Consider the following 21,647-nt stretch of genomic DNA (forward strand, 5'->3'; position numbering starts at 1 on the left):
CCATATAAGGTTCATGCTAAAACAGATGGTTCTTTAGCTATTCTGACATAAGGTCCTTTCACATGCTCCAGTTTAAAGCCATAAATTACGTTCAATAAACAATTGGCAGTAAGTGTAGTCCTTTCAACCTGGATACAACATGTTCCTAGTATTAAGCTTTGTTTGTTTTCTGGTGAATTTCATAAATCAACCTGATCCACAAACAGCTTTTATTCTTCCTCTAGTAAATTTGGAGATGTCTGTAGAAACAATCCAACTTTACCTATTGTGGAACTTTCCCGTAGCAGCACCCATAAATAAATGTAAGAATATTGCATCTCCAAAACTCATTGTCTGGGTTTGCGTGTCATAAATTGGCCAATCACAATTTGCATTGTGAAAATACAGCTTATGTAAATAATGTTCAGTGTGTCACATAAGCTTGAAGAATTGAGCTCATTAAATCAGTTATTGTAGACACATCATTCAACCACAGACACTGTATGTGCAGCAGCACATGGAAACTGTAATGGCTCAAACAAAAAAAACTGGATGAGGTATTTTTTTTAAAAAAAAATAGCACTTGAATAGTGAATTGGAGCATTTGGATGTGAATTCTAGGAATGAGAACTGTTTGGATCTCACATTTGGGTGCAGGTAATAAGGGAATTGTAATATGGCCTAGGGTTGACATTTCTCTCTATATTACCTGAGTTACAGGAGACTTTAACCAATGTAAATTTAAATTAATATGAGAGTGGTTAAGGTATCAGGCTAGAAACTGGAAGACCGTAAGTTCTAATACTGCCTTAGCCATGAAAGCCAGCTGGGTGATCTTGGGCCATTCACTCTCTCTCAACCCAAATCACCTCATAGGATTGTTGTTATGGGGACAATGAAAAGGAGGAGTATTATATATGTTCACTGCCTTGAGTTATTTATAAAAATAATAAAGGGATATAAAATAAATTTCTAGCAAGCAACTTAGCTAAACAAATAAGATGCAACTAAATAACAAATGGAGGACAATTATACTTTAAAACTACAAGTACCATAACAACAGTTGTAAATTGAATAGATTACCTTCAGAAGTTGTGGGAGCTTCATTACTGGAAGATTTCAAGAAGAGACTGGACTGGTGTAGAAATGGTATAGGGACTCCTGCCTGGGTGGGGGGAGACTAGATGACTTATAAGGTCCATTCTATTCTATTCTATTCTATTCTATTCTATTCTATTCTATTCTATTCTATTCTATTCTATTCTATTCTATTCTATTCTATTCTAGTCTAGTCTAGTCTAGTCTAGTCTAGTCTAGTCTGCTCTGCTCTGCTCTACTCTACTCTACTCTACTCTACTCTACTCTACTCTACCCTACCCTACCCTATTCTATTCTAAATATGAAAGCCTATGTTTAATTTTGGAATACCATTGGTGGAGTTTACAGTTTACACTAAACCATGGTTTGTTGAAGCACATTCCTGTTCATCCAGTATACTAAAATATAAATTTGTTTACAACAGTGGTTCTCAACCTGTGGGTTGGGACCCCATTTGGGGTCGAATGACCATTTCACAGGGGTCGCCAAACCACGCAGTCCGCCATTTTTTTCCCTTTTCCCTAGCTGTCGTACTCCCTCTTATTGGTGGCCACATCCACTTGGGGGTCACCACAACATGGGGAACTGTATTATGGGGTCACGGCATTAGAAAGGTTGAGAACCACTGGTTTACAACAATAAGGATTGATTTCACTGCAAATCTATCTATTGCCTAGCAGTTGTGACCATAACCTGTGTTAGTATGGGTTTATAAGGGATATATTAACCTGTTGATACAGTGATTTGGTTCATCTGATAAATCATATTATAGATTGATACTATAAATCATACTATATATATATATATATATATATATATATATATATATATATATATATATATATTTAGTAAATCGAGCAATGAGACTTCACATTAAAGTACAGTGACCTTTATCAATTCTTTGTTTTTGACAAAAACATTCCCCAAAACTGTATATATTGCATTGAAATATGAATTAACTTATGTCCCTTTGGCAACATACCAGCACATATGGTCAGTACGCCCTGTTTTCTGCAAGGTAAACTATGAATGAAATATCCCACAAAGATTGTACCTGCAGAGGTCTCAATGGTACAGAGCTAATAGAGAAAAGGGGCTCATCAGAAGGACAAATCGTCCTTAACAGTATTTAAGTGCTGTAGTGCCTCCTGATTTATACCTATTGTAGTAACTCTTCTGCTAGTTAGATGAAAGCTCATGGTAATCAAACATTTATGAAGCCAAATTAAAAATGCAGAACAGCTCTTATCAAAATGATTAGGGGGCTGGAAGCTAAAATGTATGAAAAGCAGTTGGGTATGTCTAGTCCAGTGGTTCTCAACCTTTTTAATGCCGCGACCCCCAACCGGTCGTAAGTCGAGGACTACTCAACCAGTCTTAAGTCGAGGACTACTCAACTGGTGCAGTACTGTTTGCAGAATGGGACTTTTGGCGGGCTCAGCAGGGCAGAGACAGCCTGGACAATTCCTATTGGCTTTTGAAAGCCAATAGAATTAGACTCTGTTCAAGAGAGTCTATTCTATTGGCTTTCAAAAGCCAATAGAATAAAAGAGAGTAGCACAGCTAAGGAAAAGGGGGAAAAAATGGCGGACTGCGTTGTTTGGCGACCCCCGTGAAATGGTCGTTCGACCCCAAATGGGGTCCCGACCCACAGGTTGAGAACCACTGGTCTAGTCTATTGGTATGTCTAGTCTAATGAAAAGAAGGCCTAGGAGGGACATAATAGTATTGCTCCAATATTTGAGGGGCTCCTACAAAGATGAGCAGGTCAAACTACTTTCCAAAGCACCCAAAGGAAACTAACCACAGAGAGAAGCAATCTAGAACTAAGGAGAAATTTCCTAACGGTGAGAGCAATTAACCAATGGAATAACTTGCCTTTAGAAGTTGTGGATGCTCCATCACTGAAGGCTTTCAAAAAGAGTCTGAAATGTTATAGGATCTACTGCTCGAGCAGGGGGTTGGACTCCCTGGTGCCTTCCATATTCTATTCTATTCTATTCTATTCTATTCTATTCTATTCTATTCTATTCTATTCTATTCTATTCCATTCCATTCCATATATGGAAGTATACTGTTTCAAAAATGAAAGTGTCCCCAGTTTCCATGGCATGAGCAAAGTTGATCTAAAGACATAAGAAAAAGTTACATTGTCCATGGGAATACTGTACTGCTGAAGCCAGCATGCTAAGTTCTCTCCCCAGTTTACACTTGCTTTTTGAGATGTGAAGAACATTTTCTATTTTAAGAGAGCAAAATTCAAAATATTTCTGCTGGACCAGACTGAGGGCTAATGTAGCCCAGCATCTTGGATTAGATCTGGAATTCAGTGGGTTTTCAAATGAAAATTAATTGTGGTTCTTAATCCTATGTGTTTTCATATCCCCGCAGACAAAGGGCTCTGACATGTATGACTGTGTGCAGTTCTGTGAACGTTGTTCATGTTAAAATTTATAAAGAGGAAGAGTGACATTTTAAAAAAAATGAGTATTCATTATCATTACCAAAGCTTCCTTTTTCATTTGAGCTTGTAATGCAGGAAACTAAAAATATGAACACCAGGTTATCATGCAACTTGTGAAAACAATCTTCATATGTACTCTGATTGCAAGGATTTGCTCACATTTTATGATGGAAAAAGCTGGCAGCATCCTCGAGGCTGTGATATTTTTAGATTAGTGGGTGTTTAGTGCTGAAAGATTATTTGAATATTTTGAAGCAGGATCTGCGAGTCTTTATTTGCAGGCTGAGCGTCTTAATTTAATATTCCTAAGATTGCTGTGGTGTTGTAACTTCAGAGAACAGCTCAAAAGAGTTTCTAGTCTACTTTTCCACACTGAACTTTTTAGAGCTCTTAGACACATTTGATTTCTTGAGAGATCATCTGTTATTAGTTATACGCCCACTTCTTCCTCCCAGGTCATGCTGCTATCACCAACGGGAAGCCAGTATTAGTTGGAATTGCTGGAATTATCTATGGGCGTTGATAGAGCAGTTCCCAGAGGCAGTACCTGTTGACGACCCCTTTACCTCTTGTGACTTTTTCTAGACATAAAAAAAGACGTGTTTTTTTTTAAAAAGCAAGCTACTCTGAGGTTTATACACCTTATTAGTTCCAATAAAAGAAAATATCTGTAGCTCAGAGTTGAATTGTGGAGTGTTGTATAGTCCCCAAAAGAACAAAACAGAGTCAAAACAAGATTTTGCCTTCTTCCATTGCAAAGCAGAGCTAGTGCCAAAACGTTTTCTGTTGTTGTTGCTTTTCCAGGGACTAGAAAACATATTTTCATTTGTTTTAGAAAGCAAATATCCTTTGCACATAAGAGTGAAATTAAGTCTCCTGCAATATGACTTCTTCCATCCATTATATATAATATTATATCTTATTATTACCAGGCTGTGGCTGCAGGATTGGAAAGACAGATTGAAGTGAGGAGCTGCTATCATAATTTCTCAGTAATGCAAATTCTGCACAAGCCCCCAGAGAAGCCCTTTCAGCTCTGGTAGAAGACCTCTGCTCATGATGGGAAGGCATAGCTGTCACCATTCAGAGATAGATAGTGGGGCTACACAAACATTTACTAAACTAATAAACTCTCAGTTAAATAATGAACAATCTGAACAACAGAGCTGATGCTGCATCTTTTTTTTAATTTTGCTGCTTGAAAGCGATTGCAGAGCCAAGAGAAGAAGGAAAGAGTGATATATTAGAAACAAATAGGGCAAACATCAGTTGCTAGACTGAATGGAAACAGTACGTTGCAAAGAGAGGAAATCCACAGATGCAAAGCCCGCAATAACTCTTAATAAAATACAATACAGAAAATAGGACTTAAGGATCTCCAAAATACATTATCTTAAGAGTTGGCAATAATACAAAATAAATTCATTATGTACAAACAATTTCTGCTTTTGGTCTCTGTACAACAATATGAATTTGAGGCACATGTGGACAATTCTCAGAAGTTATGACTAATGACAAGGATGTCAAAGATACACACACTTGTTGAGAAGTGGTTCTTTATGCTGGTTTCAGATTTTTGAAGAAGTGGATACCTAGAAAGTTGTAGTGTTTGTCCTAGTGGACTTTAATGAAGAATTGCTGGGGAAAATTTCTGTATGTAGACTATTGAAATGGAAATCATTGTTGAACCATGCTCATCTATCTGTCCCAAATGCATATACATGTATACTGTGGGGAGTGGGAGACACTGAGACGCCCACTATCTTTGGTTGAGGAGGAACATTTTTAGACATGGTCAAACAAAATTTCTTAGTCGATATAGAGACTGGTATAGATGGCAATCTCATCTTTAAAGGGAACAGTGTAAGATAAAGAAGGAACCCATTAAAATGGGCTACTATTAGACTATTTGAAAGAAAAGCCAAAATTTTAAAAAAAAACACTTAACAAATATCAAAGATCGCATTGCATTTTTGAAAAGCTCCTTATTCAGAAGTAAATCTTCAGACTGTGGTTCCAATCATCAGATAAAAAGACTGATTTTATTGATTATGATTTCTATTCACGAGAAACACTTTTTAGAAGACTATTTTTTTCTTATTTGGACATAAATGTGACATGGTCAGGTGGTAATGTCATATTTGATCAGCAAAAAGTATCTTTTTGAAATATCCTCTTATTTGGATATTTAATTGTAAAGCATACAGTAAAAAACTGAACTAATCAGTAGCTGAACAGGAATGTTTTTGCTGACATAGAAACAAAAATGATTTGGGAATGATGAATGAATGTGTGGTAGACTTCAGTCCAGGGAAAAGCATAACCAGTGGCTGTGGGAATCCCAAGTGGGAATACATTAGAGGGTTGAGATGCTATCCCTGATTATGGAAAATGTTGTGAAACCTGACAGAAAGATCAGTATTGATACCAGGGCTAAAGTAGGAGTGAATAAGAGGTTAAACTCAAGAGCATCTCCTTCCACAGTGCAAGCCTGTTCATTTTACTCAGAAATAATTCCCACCAGGTTGTATTTATGAGTCTGTTAGTTTAGACCTGTAACGCAACCCCCCCCCCAAATCTTGCAATCCTAGTCATGCTTACTTAGAATTAAGAATGATGCTTACTTCTAAGTAAGCACACAAAGGATTGCAATGCCAGTCATATCACTAGAAAAGGATCCTGCAGCCAGATGGAAGAGGCCCGGAGAATTTGCAGCTGCTACAAATATTCAGCTGTGTCACTGGAGGGTCCATCTCTGCAAAAAACATAAAACCAAAACATTAGCTATTTATTTTGTCAACTCTAATTCCCTCTTCATATCAGTCAAAGACCTTTGAGTGGATCTTCCCTCAGCACTTGGTTGGATTCTTTGGCAGATTCTTTCAGTTCTTCAGAATATCTTGATCTCTTTCTTATTTTCCATTGTCCTAGTCTCACATGTAGTGTCAGATATAATACCTGCTACAGTCTGTCACAAATTGAATAGCAAAGGTTGTTTTTCAGTGCTATAACTGAACATATGTGTCTGCAAAGAGCCCCTAGCTCAATTCCTGGCAATGGTTAAAAAAAAGGGATAATTAGCAGGTGGCAGGAATAATAGAGGCCAGAGTTGGCTAGTAATTCCGGAGATTCTTTGGAGAAGGCCAATCTAATCAATCTGAAATATATTTAAATCATTCAACATGTGTCTATTCTGATTTTTAACATAATTTTGGTAGACGTTGAAAATTGCTCTCTGTTAATTGAGGTTTCCATAGTCCATAGAACTTCCTTGCCTGAGATTTTGGGGAAAATCAGATAATTTACAGTTGTAGAAAAAGAACGAAAAATCATTTATTCTAGTTTGAGATTTTGTGGTACAGAGCTTGCCTATGTACTCAAAGTACTCAAAGTACCACGCCTTAATTGTGTCCGCTGCAGCAGATCAATAGTGCTACCCTGCTGGAAACTGAGAATGAGAAAGTCCAGCTAGTTCTTTATCTTTAATAGTAGACTGATTGGCAGAAATAAGCAATGAAGGTTTTGATAAAAACAAGCATGATTAGCTGCTGGGGTTTGCAATCACTGCAATCACACATGCCTAGGTATAGGAATTGGTTAAAAATGAGACAAATGTATTTGAGGCCTAGATAGGAATGAAAGTCTTGATACAAACAATCCCAATTTTGCTTACCTCTCATGGAAACCTTCCTTGGAATGAGTAAGAGCTGAGCTGGTCTGATTCTGATTTGGACCTGTAAGATGGGTTTTGTTCAGATACTTGACTGCTTCATGAGCCACAGCCAGGGTATTGTGCACGTCTGCTTGTGGCTGCTTCTCTTCCTCCCCATTTTTTTCAGCTTCCCACTCTTCAGGATGCTCCACAGAAATGAAGGAGCTGTAGGTCTCCTCTAAGGAGCCCCTGTGCTCATCATAGAACAGCAGGCTCCGTGACTGGACTGCAGAAAGGAAGAGCTTCATTAAGCAGCAAAAACATGTTGCCCATTTATTTGCTATGTCCTTATACCAATAAATGTCACGCTTGTAATTTCTGCCTGTCATGAAACTATATAACAGTCAAGCTGCCAAATAATTGCCTAAAATCTAATTACAGTTTGACTTATTCCCATTTTCTACTATATTAACATAAGGCTATTCTATGAGGTCTCATCATTTGGCTTCAAAAAGCAAGCCGCAAAAAGCAAGTCTCTTCCTCAAACCCCTTATTCAGGTGTAGAGTTTAATTCTGACTGTTAGTCTTCAAAAGACATAACTGATAGTACAATTTGTAATAAAATGTTTTTGCTTTTGCTTTTTTTTTTTTTTACAACCCTTTCATCCCTTAATTCAGGATAGAGTTGGGGTGACAAAATGCAACTGAGCATTTACTGACCGGCTCTCCTTCCTGATGCCTACATGGAGTTCACAGAAGATATTTTCTCTTTACACCCTGACAGAGAAACATCTGCCACTACCTAGCATTGAACTCTCAACTTCCGAGTGGGAGGTGAGTATCTTCACCACTAGGGCCACCACACTGGTTTATAATAAAATGCTTTATAATTGTTTTTTAAAAAATACAGATGATTTAATACAGTTTTCAGACAACTGACGGACTCAATGCCAGTAGAAGTGGTGCCAGTGTACAGTGAAAATATATATGTATTAATTGCAGGTTTTACATTATATAATACCTATGCAAACAACATCCATGTTTTCAGATTATAGTCATAATTTGCAGTACTGTATAGACAAGGCTATTTGCTTGGTACTGTATGGAGAATATCTATACCAACATCAGAGATTCTAGCATCTGATAAAAGTTATGCCTATACGATGGAAGAGCTATTTATTTAGCTCAGCAATACAATCAGCTTTAACAACAGTGCATAAGACAGACAGGGCTGGCCCTGCTGCTTCCATTTCTGAGATTGGTATATAAGATTAGAACGAGGGGTTTTATTTACCTTTATTTAGTGGTGGAATTCAGCTGGTTCGTACCACTTTGGCAGAACCGGTAGCTAATTTTTTGTTGCCCAGACCCAAAATGGACTTCCCCAAGTGGCATCCTTACAGAGAACCGGTAGTTCACATATTTGAATCCCACCATTGCCTTTACTTAAACATGAGTTTTTATAGGGTATATATGTATAAATGAAATGATCATGTACATTGTTAGCTCATTTTGGTTAATCATTAGTATTAGGGTGAGCCAGATTCTTGGAAGAAAGTTAAAGTTTGAAGATGTTTATTTATTTATTTATTATTTATTTATGAGACTTATATACCGCTTTAAGTGCAAGCACTCTCTAAGCGGTGTACACCAGTAAGCAATGTATATATATATTACATTGCCCCCAACAATCTGGGTCCTCATTTTACCTACCCCGGAAGGATGGAAGGCTGAGTCAACCTTGAGCCGGTGAGATTTGAACTGCTGACCTGCTGAACACAGTCAGCTAAAGTGGCCTGCAGTACTGCACTCTAACTGCTGCGCCACCTCGGCTCTTAATATTTTATTTTATTATACCACACAAATATGGAATTTGCTGATCAAGGACAATGAGCTCTGGACATAGCATGCCTCTGCCTCGGATTGATACATTTTATGATAAAGTCCAATCTGAAATTGACAGAACATGTGCTGCTTATGGTTAGAAACTAGAATACCAAAACTGGAAATATTAAGGAAGAAAGTTTAATTGGATTGTATGGTCACAGAAAATTAAATGAAGCAAGATTTTCCAATTTCTGTCAATCCAGTAACAGGACATATATGGATATACATGGAAATCACCGGACAGAATACATAAAAATCAATGTACAAGGAGGTGGAAGAGTTTGGTTATAACAGCAGATACGTGGCCAGGGGCTGACTGCGGAAGAGATCACAAACTGCTCATGTTCGAGTTCCATGTCAAAAGTAAAGTAAAGTAAGTAAAAGTAAAGTAAGTAAAACTAAACTAGAAGAAGCAAGTCAACCAGTGTCCATGCCAACAACCTTTTAAGGAAAACATCAGGAATTGCTTTGAAATCCTGAAACTCAATGATAGGGAACCAGAGAAACTGTGGAATTAGATCAATGTAATTGTTGAGGATGAAAAAGAAACTGCTGCAGCCCCAAAAAATGTAGGAAAGCAAATTGATTGTTAGAACAGAGGAAATGCCAAGAAAACAAGCCAAAGTCAAGAAAGACAATTATCTCAGGAAGGTCCTTAGTTCTAACCAAACTGTGCCAGCAAATCTGGAATACAAACCAGTGGCTAGCAGATGTCTAAGGACCAATACAAAGAAAGGAGGCTTCATAGAGTGTGAAAACAATCATAAATATCTTTAATTTCACATGCTAGCAAAATAATGCTTAAGATCATTCAGTGCGGATAAGAATTGTACACGGAAATGGAATTGCCAGAAATTCAAGCTGGCCTTAGAACAGTGGTTCTCAACGTTTGTGTGACGGCGACCCCTGTCACACAAACATGCCGCGCATGCGCGGCGGCGCCCCCATGCGTGCCGCGCATGCGCGGTGCCGCCCCCTGAGGGGGAAAAATGGCGGATCGCCTTGTTTGGCGACCCCCGAGAAATGGTCGATCGACCCCAAATGGGGTCGCGACCCATAGGTTGAGAACCGCTGCCTTAGAAGAAGCCAGGGAGCAAAAGGTATTATTGCTGATGCAGATTGAATAACTGAGACAAAAAAACATTAAGAAGAAATTAATATATGCTTCATTGTATGTAGAAAGGCCTTCAACAGTGTCAACTATGTTAAGATCTGGAATGTGCTTTGGAGAATGTGAATCCCAACACATCTTGTGATCTTATGCAAAACCTGCACCCTTCCCCATAAGGCCAAACAGACTAGGTCTGGGTTGACAAAGTTAGACAAGGCTGTGTCTTACTTATTTATTCAGACTATATGCCAGACGTACTGTATATGGAGGGTAACTAAATTGGAAGAAAATTTAAAAAATTAAAATTGGAGGAATGAATATCAATAAACTGTGTGCGAAGGCTGTTCTGCAATATGCTCAGTGTGTGGCTACCTTGAATAGAAATCACAACTGAGGCAAAATGTGGCTACTATTTGGCATAGGTTATAGAGGTCGTAGGTGTCTATACTGGAAAATCTGTACAAGATGTCAGTTGCCCGTCAGACACAATTTGAATCCCTTGTGTTGATCTTTAAAATTCTAAAGAGCTTAAGATGGTATCTGTGCATATCATCTCCATCTACAAACCTACTGAGTTGCTTACATCCCCAGAAGAAGCCCTTCTGAAGATATCCTAGTTGCCAGAATTTAGCTGTCAATTATGTTGGAGGGGGCCTTCTCTTGTGTGACTTTCAGGCCACAGAAAGTTCTCCCTTTCATACTCCCATTATTTAGAAAAATGGTAAGAATACATCATTTAACGATTCATTTTAATTGTTAACCTCTTTTAATGATGCTAATTTTAACTCTACTGATTTTAGTATTCTGCATTTTGATTAATTGGTGGAATCACTTCAAGCACTACTAACTAATAGTAAGTAGAAAAGTAGATATGAATTTAATAATAAACAAAACAAGATAAGTTAATGCTTGAGAAAAAGAAATGAAAAATTGGAACTTTATCACACACTCTGGACATGGATTAATGACTATGGAACCAAAACTTCTTAGGATAAATTACCCCAAAATCTAATTATCTCAGTACTGGGCAAATTACAGTCCATTGGCCAGAGGTGGCTCAGGATTTACATTTTTCCATTGTCCCCTGAAATCACACTGCGGAAATTTGGAGCACAACGGTCCACTTTGAGGGCTGCAATTCATGTGTGTAAGTTAAATAAGGCTGGGAATAGGAATGGGAAGCTCTAAGAGTTCCATATCTAATTCCCACTCCTAAACACTCCAAACCACCCAAAGTATTGGAATGGATGGAATGGCCGATGTTGATGTTTTTCTGTAAAACGTTAAAGGTCAGGAATGAGAGCAGGAGATCTGGGGGTGGGAGCAAACTGCTCTTATTCTTGCCCTCTTCAACACTGTCTCTAAATTGCCCTCCCCAACTATTTCAGGTGATTATTCAAGTTATAGATTTTTTTAGGGTTGAAATGGGAGTGTTTTGCCTTACAAAGGCTTTCCCTCCCGTTTGTATCCTTAAACAAATTAATAAGAAGCAAAAAAAAAAAAAAAAAGGCTCTACACTCTTAACAATATTGTTGGGCCAAATGTCCTTCGAAATTAGAAGAGCAAACTTATCCAAATTAAGTCTTATCATCATTTCATTTTAGTATATTTCTATTCTCACTGAACAGTTTAATTCGCCGCTTCTGTCTGTAGGAGGGTAGGGTAAAGATCCCATTCCTTCTCACTTTCGGAGGCTTTTTCCTTTTTTTTTCTCTCCAGGAAATCAATTTTCAAGTAGAAGAGAGAAACTCACTGTTCTTATCCAGTTCCAAACACATTGTTTACAGTCAGCTTAAAGTAGTGCTTTTGGGCTTCGGCTGCTTGTAGCTTTGGCTAGACGCTGATGTTAGCTAGCCTTTCTCCTGCCAGTTTCTGGAGAGCTTTTCCCAAACCGATCAGATCAACCGCCATCTCTCCACAATCGGCAGGACTTCCTTCCTTCTTTGTTGCCTCTATGGGGCAACTTCAGGCCTATTTAGGGTTCCCTAGCAGGCAGAAATTGGCTATAGGGTGCGGAGCCTCATGATCCCTCGGCTGCTCACTACTGCACAAAACCTTGGAATGGGGGAGGCTCTGACAGGCCTAGTGCAGGAACAGGTCCACAATGCACCACTTCCCCAGCTCTCACATGACCTGTGGGGGAGGCAGGGCACCAGGCAGCCTCTGGAAATCCAAAAATCATGTTGGGGAAGGAGAGCAGACCATTCTGCCCCTAAATCTGGATAAGTTTGAAATTGGTGGAATCTGTTAAGATTTTCCTTTTAAATCATGAAAATAGAAGTAAACAATTATCTATTACTGAAAAATGAAAAAAAATGAACTGATGCTGACATCTAGTGGTGGATGAAAATATACAACAGCAGTTGCTCTATTACAGGCATTGGCAAAGCCCAGGAAAAGATAACTAGTTTCTGGTGACCTTCAATGTCTTAATAACAGAGAAAAGCTATGACAGAAAGAAAGAAAGAAAGAAAGAAAGAAAGAAAGAAAGAAAGAAAGAAAGAAAGAAAGAAAGAAAGAAAGAAAGAAAGAAAGAAAGAAAGAAAGAAAGAAAGAAAGAAAGAAAGAAAGGAAGGAAAAAAAAACATTTTGGGCTATCTACAAAGTGAGAATCATAAACTCTAAAAAAACTTGAACTTTCTGGATTACAAATACTAACTCAACTGTGATTCTAAAGGTATCTGCAGAGAAAGGAAAACCCTGACTTTTGACTATCCTGGAAAACTGGAGATCTGCAGAAAGAATGTACCAAGAAAAAACAAATACTTTCCAGAAGGAGATCTATACTATATTGCAACTAATTCAAACAACAATGATCTCAAACCACGAGGAAATTAAAAATAACTTTGAAAATATAAATGAACACATCTCTAATTTAACTTTAAAACACAAAAATTCTCAGAAAATAAAAATAGAAAGTGAGCAGAAAAAACAGACAATTGAATACGAGACAGAGGAGAGAAATTTTAAGATGGAATTTAACAATAGAAGGAAGTATGACTTAACCCATAAGGAAAAAAATTACAGGAAGTACTGGAAATGGAAAAGGTAACTTACACTCTAAGATTACATGGAAAAGATAACTTACATTCTAAATTACAAAATAAGTTCGAGGCCAAGAAAAAAGATTTGACAAAATGGATTCTGTCAGGAGAACTATGAGAACTTGAGAGACAAAAATGATAAATAAAATAAATAAATAAAGGAAAAAGATTCTCAATGAATACGAAGGGGTGAAACCTTCCTATAAAAATCTCTTACCTGTTTTGCCTTTTGTATTTGCAACATTCTCAAGATTATTCTTTGATTCAGTGAAACATATTGATCAGGAAAGATATTTGGCAAAAAAAGTGCTAAAGTGAGAATTAAGAAACTAGATCAGTGGTTCTTAATCTGTGGGTCGGGACCCCATTTGGGGTCGAACAACCATTTCACGGGGGTCGCCAAACAACGCAGTCCGCCATTTTTTCCCCCTTTTCCTTAGCTGTGCTACTCCCTTTTATTCTATTGGCTTTTGAAAGCCAATAGAATAGACTCTCTTGAATAGAGTCTAATTCTATTGGCTTTCAAAAGCCAATAGGAATTGTTCAGGCTGTCTCTGCCCTGCTGAGCCTGCCAAAAGTCCCATTCTGCAAACGGTGCTGCACCAGTTGAATAGTCCTCAACTTACAACCAGTTGAGTAGTCCTCGACTTATGACCGTTTGGGCATTAAAAACGTTGAGAACCACTGAACTAGATGATGGGATTTACCAGAGATAATATTTAAAAATTAAACATTTGTTTGAATATGGTTAAAGAAATAAACAGATTTTGGATATAAATGAAGATCAGTTTAAGAGGGATGAACCCCTCAAATAACAGTATTTTTTCTTTCTTTTTTCTTTTGTGTTTTGTTTTTTGACATGATAAATATAAAAATGTTGGGATGGTTTATATAAAATAAATGTTTTTTCTGTTTTTTTTTAAGATATGAGAAATGTAAAAGTGTTGGGATGACTTGAATGAGAAAAAAGACTTAAATACTTAACTGTAACTAATTTTGAGAAAATCTTAACCAGTGGGAATGCTCTGAATATTGTGGGGAAAACAAATTTAAATAAGAGCTTTGTAAACAGGATCTATGATGAGGCAACCAAGATGATCAATTAGAAAAGAAAATTTATATTGATGTGGTTATTATTTGCAGAAACATAAGCAAAATGTTTATATTTAATTGTCATTTATTCAAATAATAAGAACTGTATTAATTTAAGTTGGCAAAAGAGAATATTATTGGAAGAAGAAAAAATCAAGCAAAGCCATAATATGGACTATAGAATTATAGAAATTAATTGTCATTGATTGTTTTTTAAATACCGTACTAACCCAGACAACATGCTGTTTACCAAATATTAAGGTGATTATGTTAAAAATCAATAAAACATATGTAAAAAAAAGAAATTAGAAGAACAGAAGGCCCACAGCTCAAATTTCCAAACTTTATCTGTTCCTGCAATACCATGATATATCTCTGTGGACAAAATGAACCATGATGGGGTTATCCCTGGAAAAGAAGGATTAAAGAAGCTTTTAGTAATGAAGGAAATGTCCACATTTGACTCACTTTTACTTGTTGTGTAAATATCTGGCGTCGGAGCTGCTTTTACTGTTTGTGATGATGTTGAGAATTCTGGGAGACATGGCATCATGGAGCCCAAAACCAGAACAAAGCACAGCACCAGGACCTATGGGGGAAAACACACAGTAGAAATATTCAGTGCACTGACTGAATAGAAAGGACATTTGGAGAGATGAATAGTAAGAAAGAGAAGAGCTGGAAATCATCAGAACAACTTTGTAATGGAGAAGTGACTATAATAACAAGGAAAACCCAGTCTCACTTCTCTATTGAGCCATAAGGCTTACAGATTATTTCCTATGGGAAAGATGAGCTATAGGTCTAATAAATGAAATATATTTAGGGAAATCAATAGATTTTAAAAATTTAGATATATGTGTTTACAAGAATTCTACAAACAGATTTAAATTTGTAATCATTCCAGTCTATTTATCACTGGGGAATTTTATTTATTTATACATATATACATATATGCATACATACATATCACATTTAGAAGCTGCCCATCTTGTTCAAAGAGCAACTCTAAGTTAGTGGCAAATACATTCATAGGCTTTTCAAAATCTTATCAGGCTTCCAAGAACCCCTGGTCAGCATATACAGTATATTTTCCATCCAGCCCTATAAGCTACATGCTATAGGCCAGAGTTCAGAAATAGTCCACATTGAGCCTGCCACTAAGTAGGAACTGAACATTGCATCATTTGGTCCACGCTACAAACACTTCTTTAGATAAGAATAGGAATAATATTAAAGACCTACTGAAGCAATATTCTTTTTCTGCTCATCTAGAATGGATATTCTCTCACCAGCAAGTGATATAGAGATGAAAAAAGTTTCATCTACTGAATTTTTGCCTATCAGGAAGATGTTATTTACAGGCCCAGAAAAACTCACCAGAAAAAGGAGAAAACTTTAAAAGTTGTAATGAAAGGGGAAAAAAAGAGTGGGAGGGGGATTTTGGTTCGATTCATTGAACAATAATCTTTTATTTGGTCACTTTGAATCTGTAGCACAGAGAATGCTTATCTGAAGCTGCCTTTATTTTTGCCAGAATGGAACAAATGTAAATGATATTTTAAACTTATTCAACTTTCATTTAAAACTGATAGAAAAATTGTACCATTAGGTCTTTTTTACAATGAATTTTCCTTTGACAGCTATAAAATGGATGTCAGCTTTTGCTATTTTTATATCAGAGGTAAGAGCCCATTAGCATTCATTAGAAAAATTCCTTGGTTTGGGAGTGGGAAGCGGGGAGGATGAACCACACATTTAGCTGATGGTTACAGGAAGAAACATAACTCATTCCATGAAGTTTGCAATCTAACTCTTACGCTGTGATTCAACATAATGCAAGCTACATTTGGGGATTCAAAAATAAAAATATAAATTCTCCTGATGTCTAACAAAACTTTAATCAAAATGAGGAATAGAGGAAGGGGAAGCAGGTTGATCAGACTACCATCTAAACAAGTAAGCTCAAAATATTCATCTTTACTGTTCTCACACTATAATAGTGGCTTTACAATACTAAGGACAATTTCACACTGCAGCCTATGTTGCTTGTCTTATGTAATGTCCCAGCTGTTTCTTAAGCCTTGGCAATGTGACTGAGCTGATGCTTAGTCCAAATTGCAGCCAGGTGTTACCCTTTCAAGGCAAGCCAAACACAAGTAGCACCGCCATGAGTACTAATTTTATCTTTATTTTAAGGTTGAATTAACACAGGGGTCTTCAAACTTGGCCCTTTTATGACTTGTGGACTTCAACTCCTAGAATTTCTCAGCCAGTGTGCCTGGCTGAGGAATTTTGGGAGTTGAAGTCTACAAGTCATAAAAGGGCCAGGTTTGAAGATCCCTGGTATAGGGTTTCCTGACTGAGCAGGGGATTGGACTAGATGACCTCCAAGGTCCCTTCCAACTTTATTTTTATTATTATTATAGCCGTCACCACCATCCCTTTCCCACATTATGCCCTTGGACACTAACCCTTTCCATTTTTCCCCCCTTCAGATACCAAGATTTATAACCTCGGGATTATAAAAATCAATCATTGTCAACCAGCAGAGATCAGAATCTGACAGCTTAGGAGGAAATGGCCACCCTGGGCACCAACCAGTTACTGGGAGAGAGGGGACATATTATATATTGCAGCCAATCAGAGTGGAGGTTGTTACTAGAATAGAACAAACTTTCAGAGACTATCTACTCTGAAGGGCTTCAAATTCCCAGGTCAGAAAAGAGCTGTTTTGATTTGAAGCTGGAAATATGGGTGAGGTGTACATTTGCAATGGACCAGGAATGGGAAGACAACATCCTTTTCTGCCTTCAGGAAGTGATGAGCATCCTTTACTGCAGTGTTTCTCAACCTTGACAATTTTAAGGCATGTGGACTTCAACTCCCAGAATTCCACAGCCAGCAATGCTGGCTATGGAATTCTGGGAGCTGAAGTCCACATGCCTTAAAATTGTCAAGGTTGAGAAACACTGCTTTACTGCAATGGGCCAAACAGCAAGTGGGTAATCTGTCCTTAATTTTGCAAAATTTCAAAGTCAAGATCACTGTGAATGGAAAATGATATGTCTACAAAGAAAATTTAAAAAGGATACTATGTAGACCTTACCATCAGGCATGTTCCTGTCTGTGTAGAGGCCATTTTGTATGGCCTGGAAACCTTCCCTGCAACCAGAGATTGTAGCTTTTGTAACTGCTGCAGAAGAGTCCTAGAAATTAATTTTTTAAAAAATAACTTTTTCATCATCAGAAGAAAACACATTAAAAAATTAAGAACTCTAAAAATAGTATGTTTATGTCCTTCTCTAAGAAAATAACATTATTTCTTTCTTTAATAGATTTATATGATTGTCTACCTCAGAAAAGTGACTTTGGGAAACTAACAAAGTATTACAATAATTAAAAACTATTGAGTCCAGATACTTGAAATGAGCAATTAGTACAATAACCTATACAGTACAATAACCATAGCTGAAAACCATATATTATGTATTTATTATTGAATACAGGAAGTCCCTGGGTTACAGCCACTCATTTAGCAACTGTTCAAATTTACAAAGTTGCAGCATTGCAGTGTCCCTGCAATCATGTGACCATGATTCGGGCACTTGGAAACCAGCTTGCAATTATGACAGTTGCAGCATCCTGCGGTCACATGATTGCCAATTAGGCTCTTCCCTGCCATTTTCAAATTCAATGGAGAAGCTGGCAGGAGGTTACAAGTCACTCCCACAAGTCACTCCCACTTCCACTGGTTTTTTTTCCCCAAGGCGCCCCTGGACAGCATGGGGATGCTGTACTCCATAGCACAGACATGTCAAACACAAGGCCCGGGGGCCAGATGCGGCCCGTGAAGTGGTTTCATGTGGCCTGCGAAGCCATCCTGGAAACAGTGAGGGAACAGCAACCGCTGCCTTGGCCCTGGCCCAGGCCAGCCGGGAGCCAATGTACAATTTTGTGGTGGCCATCTTGGCACTTGCCCCGGTGGACCATGCCTTGGCACTTGCCCCAGTCCCACCCCTTCTGCCAGAGACCCTCAGATCTATCCTACTCCTGCCCAGGCTTCCATAGGCACTCTTGACGCGAATGAAGTAGAACTGGCCACGCCCACCCATTAGGCCACACCCACTCCATTCACGCCCATCCAGTAGGCTGCACCCACTCTGGCCACACCCAGCTGCCCCTCCAGGGCAACCGCAATGCTGATGCGGCCCTCAGTGAAATTGAGTTTGACACCCCTGCCATAGCACCTCTACCCACGCTCTTTATTGCCTGCCCATGGCACCCATTTGCATGTAACTCTTGCCAACCCACTATAGATTTGGGATTCTGAATGCAGTGGAGAGTCCAGAATTGGTGGGAGAATCAGAGAAGGTAATTACTTGTCCAGTAGATGGCAGTCATCAGCTATCAACAAAGTTATCAAACCTACTGAAAAGCACAGAATCTTTGAAAAACAGAATATGCTTCAAGCTTCCAGAGACCTTGGATACTGCATCTAACTATAAAGTAGGACCAGAACCTGCTGTTGATCATAAGGGAAAAGCATTTACTGGAGCCACTGAATGAGGGCAGAAAGCACAAATGGAGTGGAAAAGCTCAAGCACAAATCAAGATTATTTGAGGGGGCAGATTCTGGATAAAAAAGTCAGAGTTTATCTAAAATTGTATCCATAGCACATTAAGCAAAAACAGGTTCCTGTATTATTCATACTTTTATTTACTGATAGCATTTATTTGCCACTGAATTCAAACTATAAATTGACACAAACACTGTGCAATGAGCAAAAGAAATTCAACAATGCTATTAACAACAATTAATCAGTTATCAAAGACTTAAATGTATTGCACTCTTTCAGATAGGAACTCTCATCATCCTGACTCAAACACTTGAAGAAGCCAAGGTTTCACAGCTTTTCTAAAGGCCTGCAGGATTGGACCAAGTGTTAGTGAGGTGTGTGTGTGTGTGTGTGTGTAAGAGAGGGCAATTGAGGTATGAGATGGGTAGATAGCTTTGAGTAAAGGTGTTCCTGTAAATAACCCACTCCTGTATCATGTAGGACTTTATATGGAATAACCAGCACCCTAAATTGCATCAGAAGCCTTCTGGAAGCCAATGCAAGATCACAAGGTGATGTGCCACTGCATTCTGGCCCAACTGTAGATTCTGGATGGTCTCCAAGGTCAGCATCATGTAAGGTAAAAGTAAAGATAAAGATTTCCCCTGTCCGGTAGTCCGACTGGAGGGGGTGGTGGTCATCTCCCTTTCTTAGCCAAGGGAGCCAGCATTGTCTGAAGACATTTCATGTGGCCAGTATGACTATACACCGAGGCGCCCGAAACCCTGTTACCTTGCCACCAAAGTGGTACCTGTTTATCTACTCACATTTGCATACTTTTGAATTGCTAGGTGGGCAGGAGTTGGGGCAAGTAACAGGAGCTCACCTCATTGCATAGCGCCTAGGTCTTGAACCCAGGCTGACAAGCTCAGCATCACACAGGTCCCCCACACAGAATACATTACAATATCAAACTGGGAATGTCTACGCTTTGAGTGACAGAGAACAGAGCTTACCAGTCCAGAAACAGATACAACTGATGCAAAAAAATAGAATTCTGCAATATTCCCTCCGAAGCAGGAGTTGTGAATCTAGGAGGACTCCCAAATTGTATTATACTCCCAAATGAAATTATATCACAGTTACCTATTGTCAGTGGGAAATTGTGTAGATGTCTTTCTGTATTTTATAAGCTATTACTTGGCTTAATTTTTACCTTTCATTGGTGGCTAAGCCAATTCTGAGGAATCTTGCTATTTCCCCCCATTTTTACAGGAAGTAGATATCTGAGTTCCCTGCGTGTCTCTTAGTCCAAGCAAATTCCTTGGGCTGAGATGTTGTTATGTAGGACACTGTGCCTGTGCAAGCAAAGAGCAATTCTAGGGAAGATAAAGTACATAGATTTCTCCTTTCCAGCCATTATGATTTGTAAGATGGATCGGAAGGACAAAAACAGTAACCAGTGAGAGATGCCCCCCCCCTTGGGTTAAGAAAGATGACAAATTTATAAGGGGTCTCTCTTGATTCAGACTCAACTCCTGGCAACTAGATGGTCCCTACACTGTTATTTTTGTGGCAACACAAGTTCTTTATAATAATAGTAGTAAAGTTGGAAGGGACCTTGGAGGTCATCTAGTCCAACCCCCTGCTCAGGCAGGAAATCCTACACCATTTCGGACAAATGGCTGTCCAGTCTCTTCTTAAAAACTTCCAGTGTTGGAGCATTCACCGCTTCTGGAGGCAGGTTGTTCCACTGATTAATTGTTCTCACTGTCAGGAAGTTTCTCCTTAGTTCTAGGTTGCTTCTCTCCTTGATTAGTTTCCACCCATTGCTTCTTGTCCTGCCTTCAGGTGCTTTGGAAAATACCTTGATTCCCTCTTCTTTATGGCAGCCCCTGAGATATTGGAATACTGCTATCATGTCCCCCCTTGTCCTTCTCTTCGTTAAACTAGACATACCCAATTCTAGCAACCGTTCCTTATATGTTTTAGCCTCCAGTCCCCTAATCATCTTTGTTGCTCTTCTCTGTACTCTTTCTAGAGTCTCAACATCTTTGCCATTATCTTCTTCTGAAATGGCTTTCAACTTCCAATATAGTCTATAGTCCAGAGACCTTTGTGATCTCTCATCTAAGTACTAATCAGTTCTGATCTCATTTAGCTCTTTCAAACTTGCCAAGCTTGACTAGATGCTGTCATCTCAGTGGCTTATCTTCTGCTAATATACATCTTCCCCAAAAACCTGTCAGCAATTGATTCCCCAAATGGGACTATGCCCTTTTCTTGGCTCTCTGTGCTATGCAACCAGAGAACAAGTTCTCAACCAACAGTCAGTTAACAAGGTCTAGGAAGGAATAGCACTTCCTCACAGGCCTCTAAATCTACAAGGATTTTTCTGTTTCCAGTGAACTCAGGATTCAACTAGTTGTCAACTCTCTCTACCGACAACCTTTCCAAAGTACTATTAAAGCAGAAGTTCAGACCCTAATAAGTAAAATGAATAGTAAAGGAGGAGCCAGATGCAACAGGGGTGCCTTACCATATTTTAAACTAAGAAAAGAAACACTTCCCTCTAAGTAAACCATACCCTCTCCTAATGTGAAAGTTATGTCTGGAAACTAAAACCACCTAATAGCTGTGCTGGACTCTTCCAAGAAATGAGCTTTAGCAAGAGAATCAGGGCACATTGCCTTCCTGACATTTTTTCCTGTGTCCTTCAAATCTTGTTCTCCTTATCTGTTTTGTGCTCTTGGCTATAAAT

The 21,647-nt window shown here is 38.5% G+C and overlaps 1 protein-coding gene across 1 annotated transcript in view; it reads right to left on the reverse strand.

Annotated features, from left to right (window-relative positions):
* Positions 1–4,708: 4,708 nt before the first annotated feature.
* Positions 4,709–21,647, reverse strand: part of CREB3L1 (cAMP responsive element binding protein 3 like 1) — an 89,803-nt gene continuing 72,864 nt past the window's right edge. Inside the window, exons 9-12 of the mRNA XM_039358525.1 lie at positions 17,437–17,536; positions 14,796–14,916; positions 7,215–7,479; positions 4,709–6,296 (exon numbers count right to left, since the gene is read on the reverse strand). Coding sequence (XP_039214459.1) covers positions 6,260–6,296; positions 7,215–7,479; positions 14,796–14,916; positions 17,437–17,536 — 523 coding nt within the window. The 3' untranslated portion in view covers positions 4,709–6,259. The remainder of the gene's footprint in view (positions 6,297–7,214; positions 7,480–14,795; positions 14,917–17,436; positions 17,537–21,647) is intronic.

Source organism: Crotalus tigris, unplaced genomic scaffold, assembly GCF_016545835.1.
Source record: "Crotalus tigris isolate CLP2741 ecotype Arizona unplaced genomic scaffold, ASM1654583v1 scf7180000017576.4783729, whole genome shotgun sequence".
Taxonomy (NCBI): domain Eukaryota; kingdom Metazoa; phylum Chordata; class Lepidosauria; order Squamata; family Viperidae; genus Crotalus; species Crotalus tigris.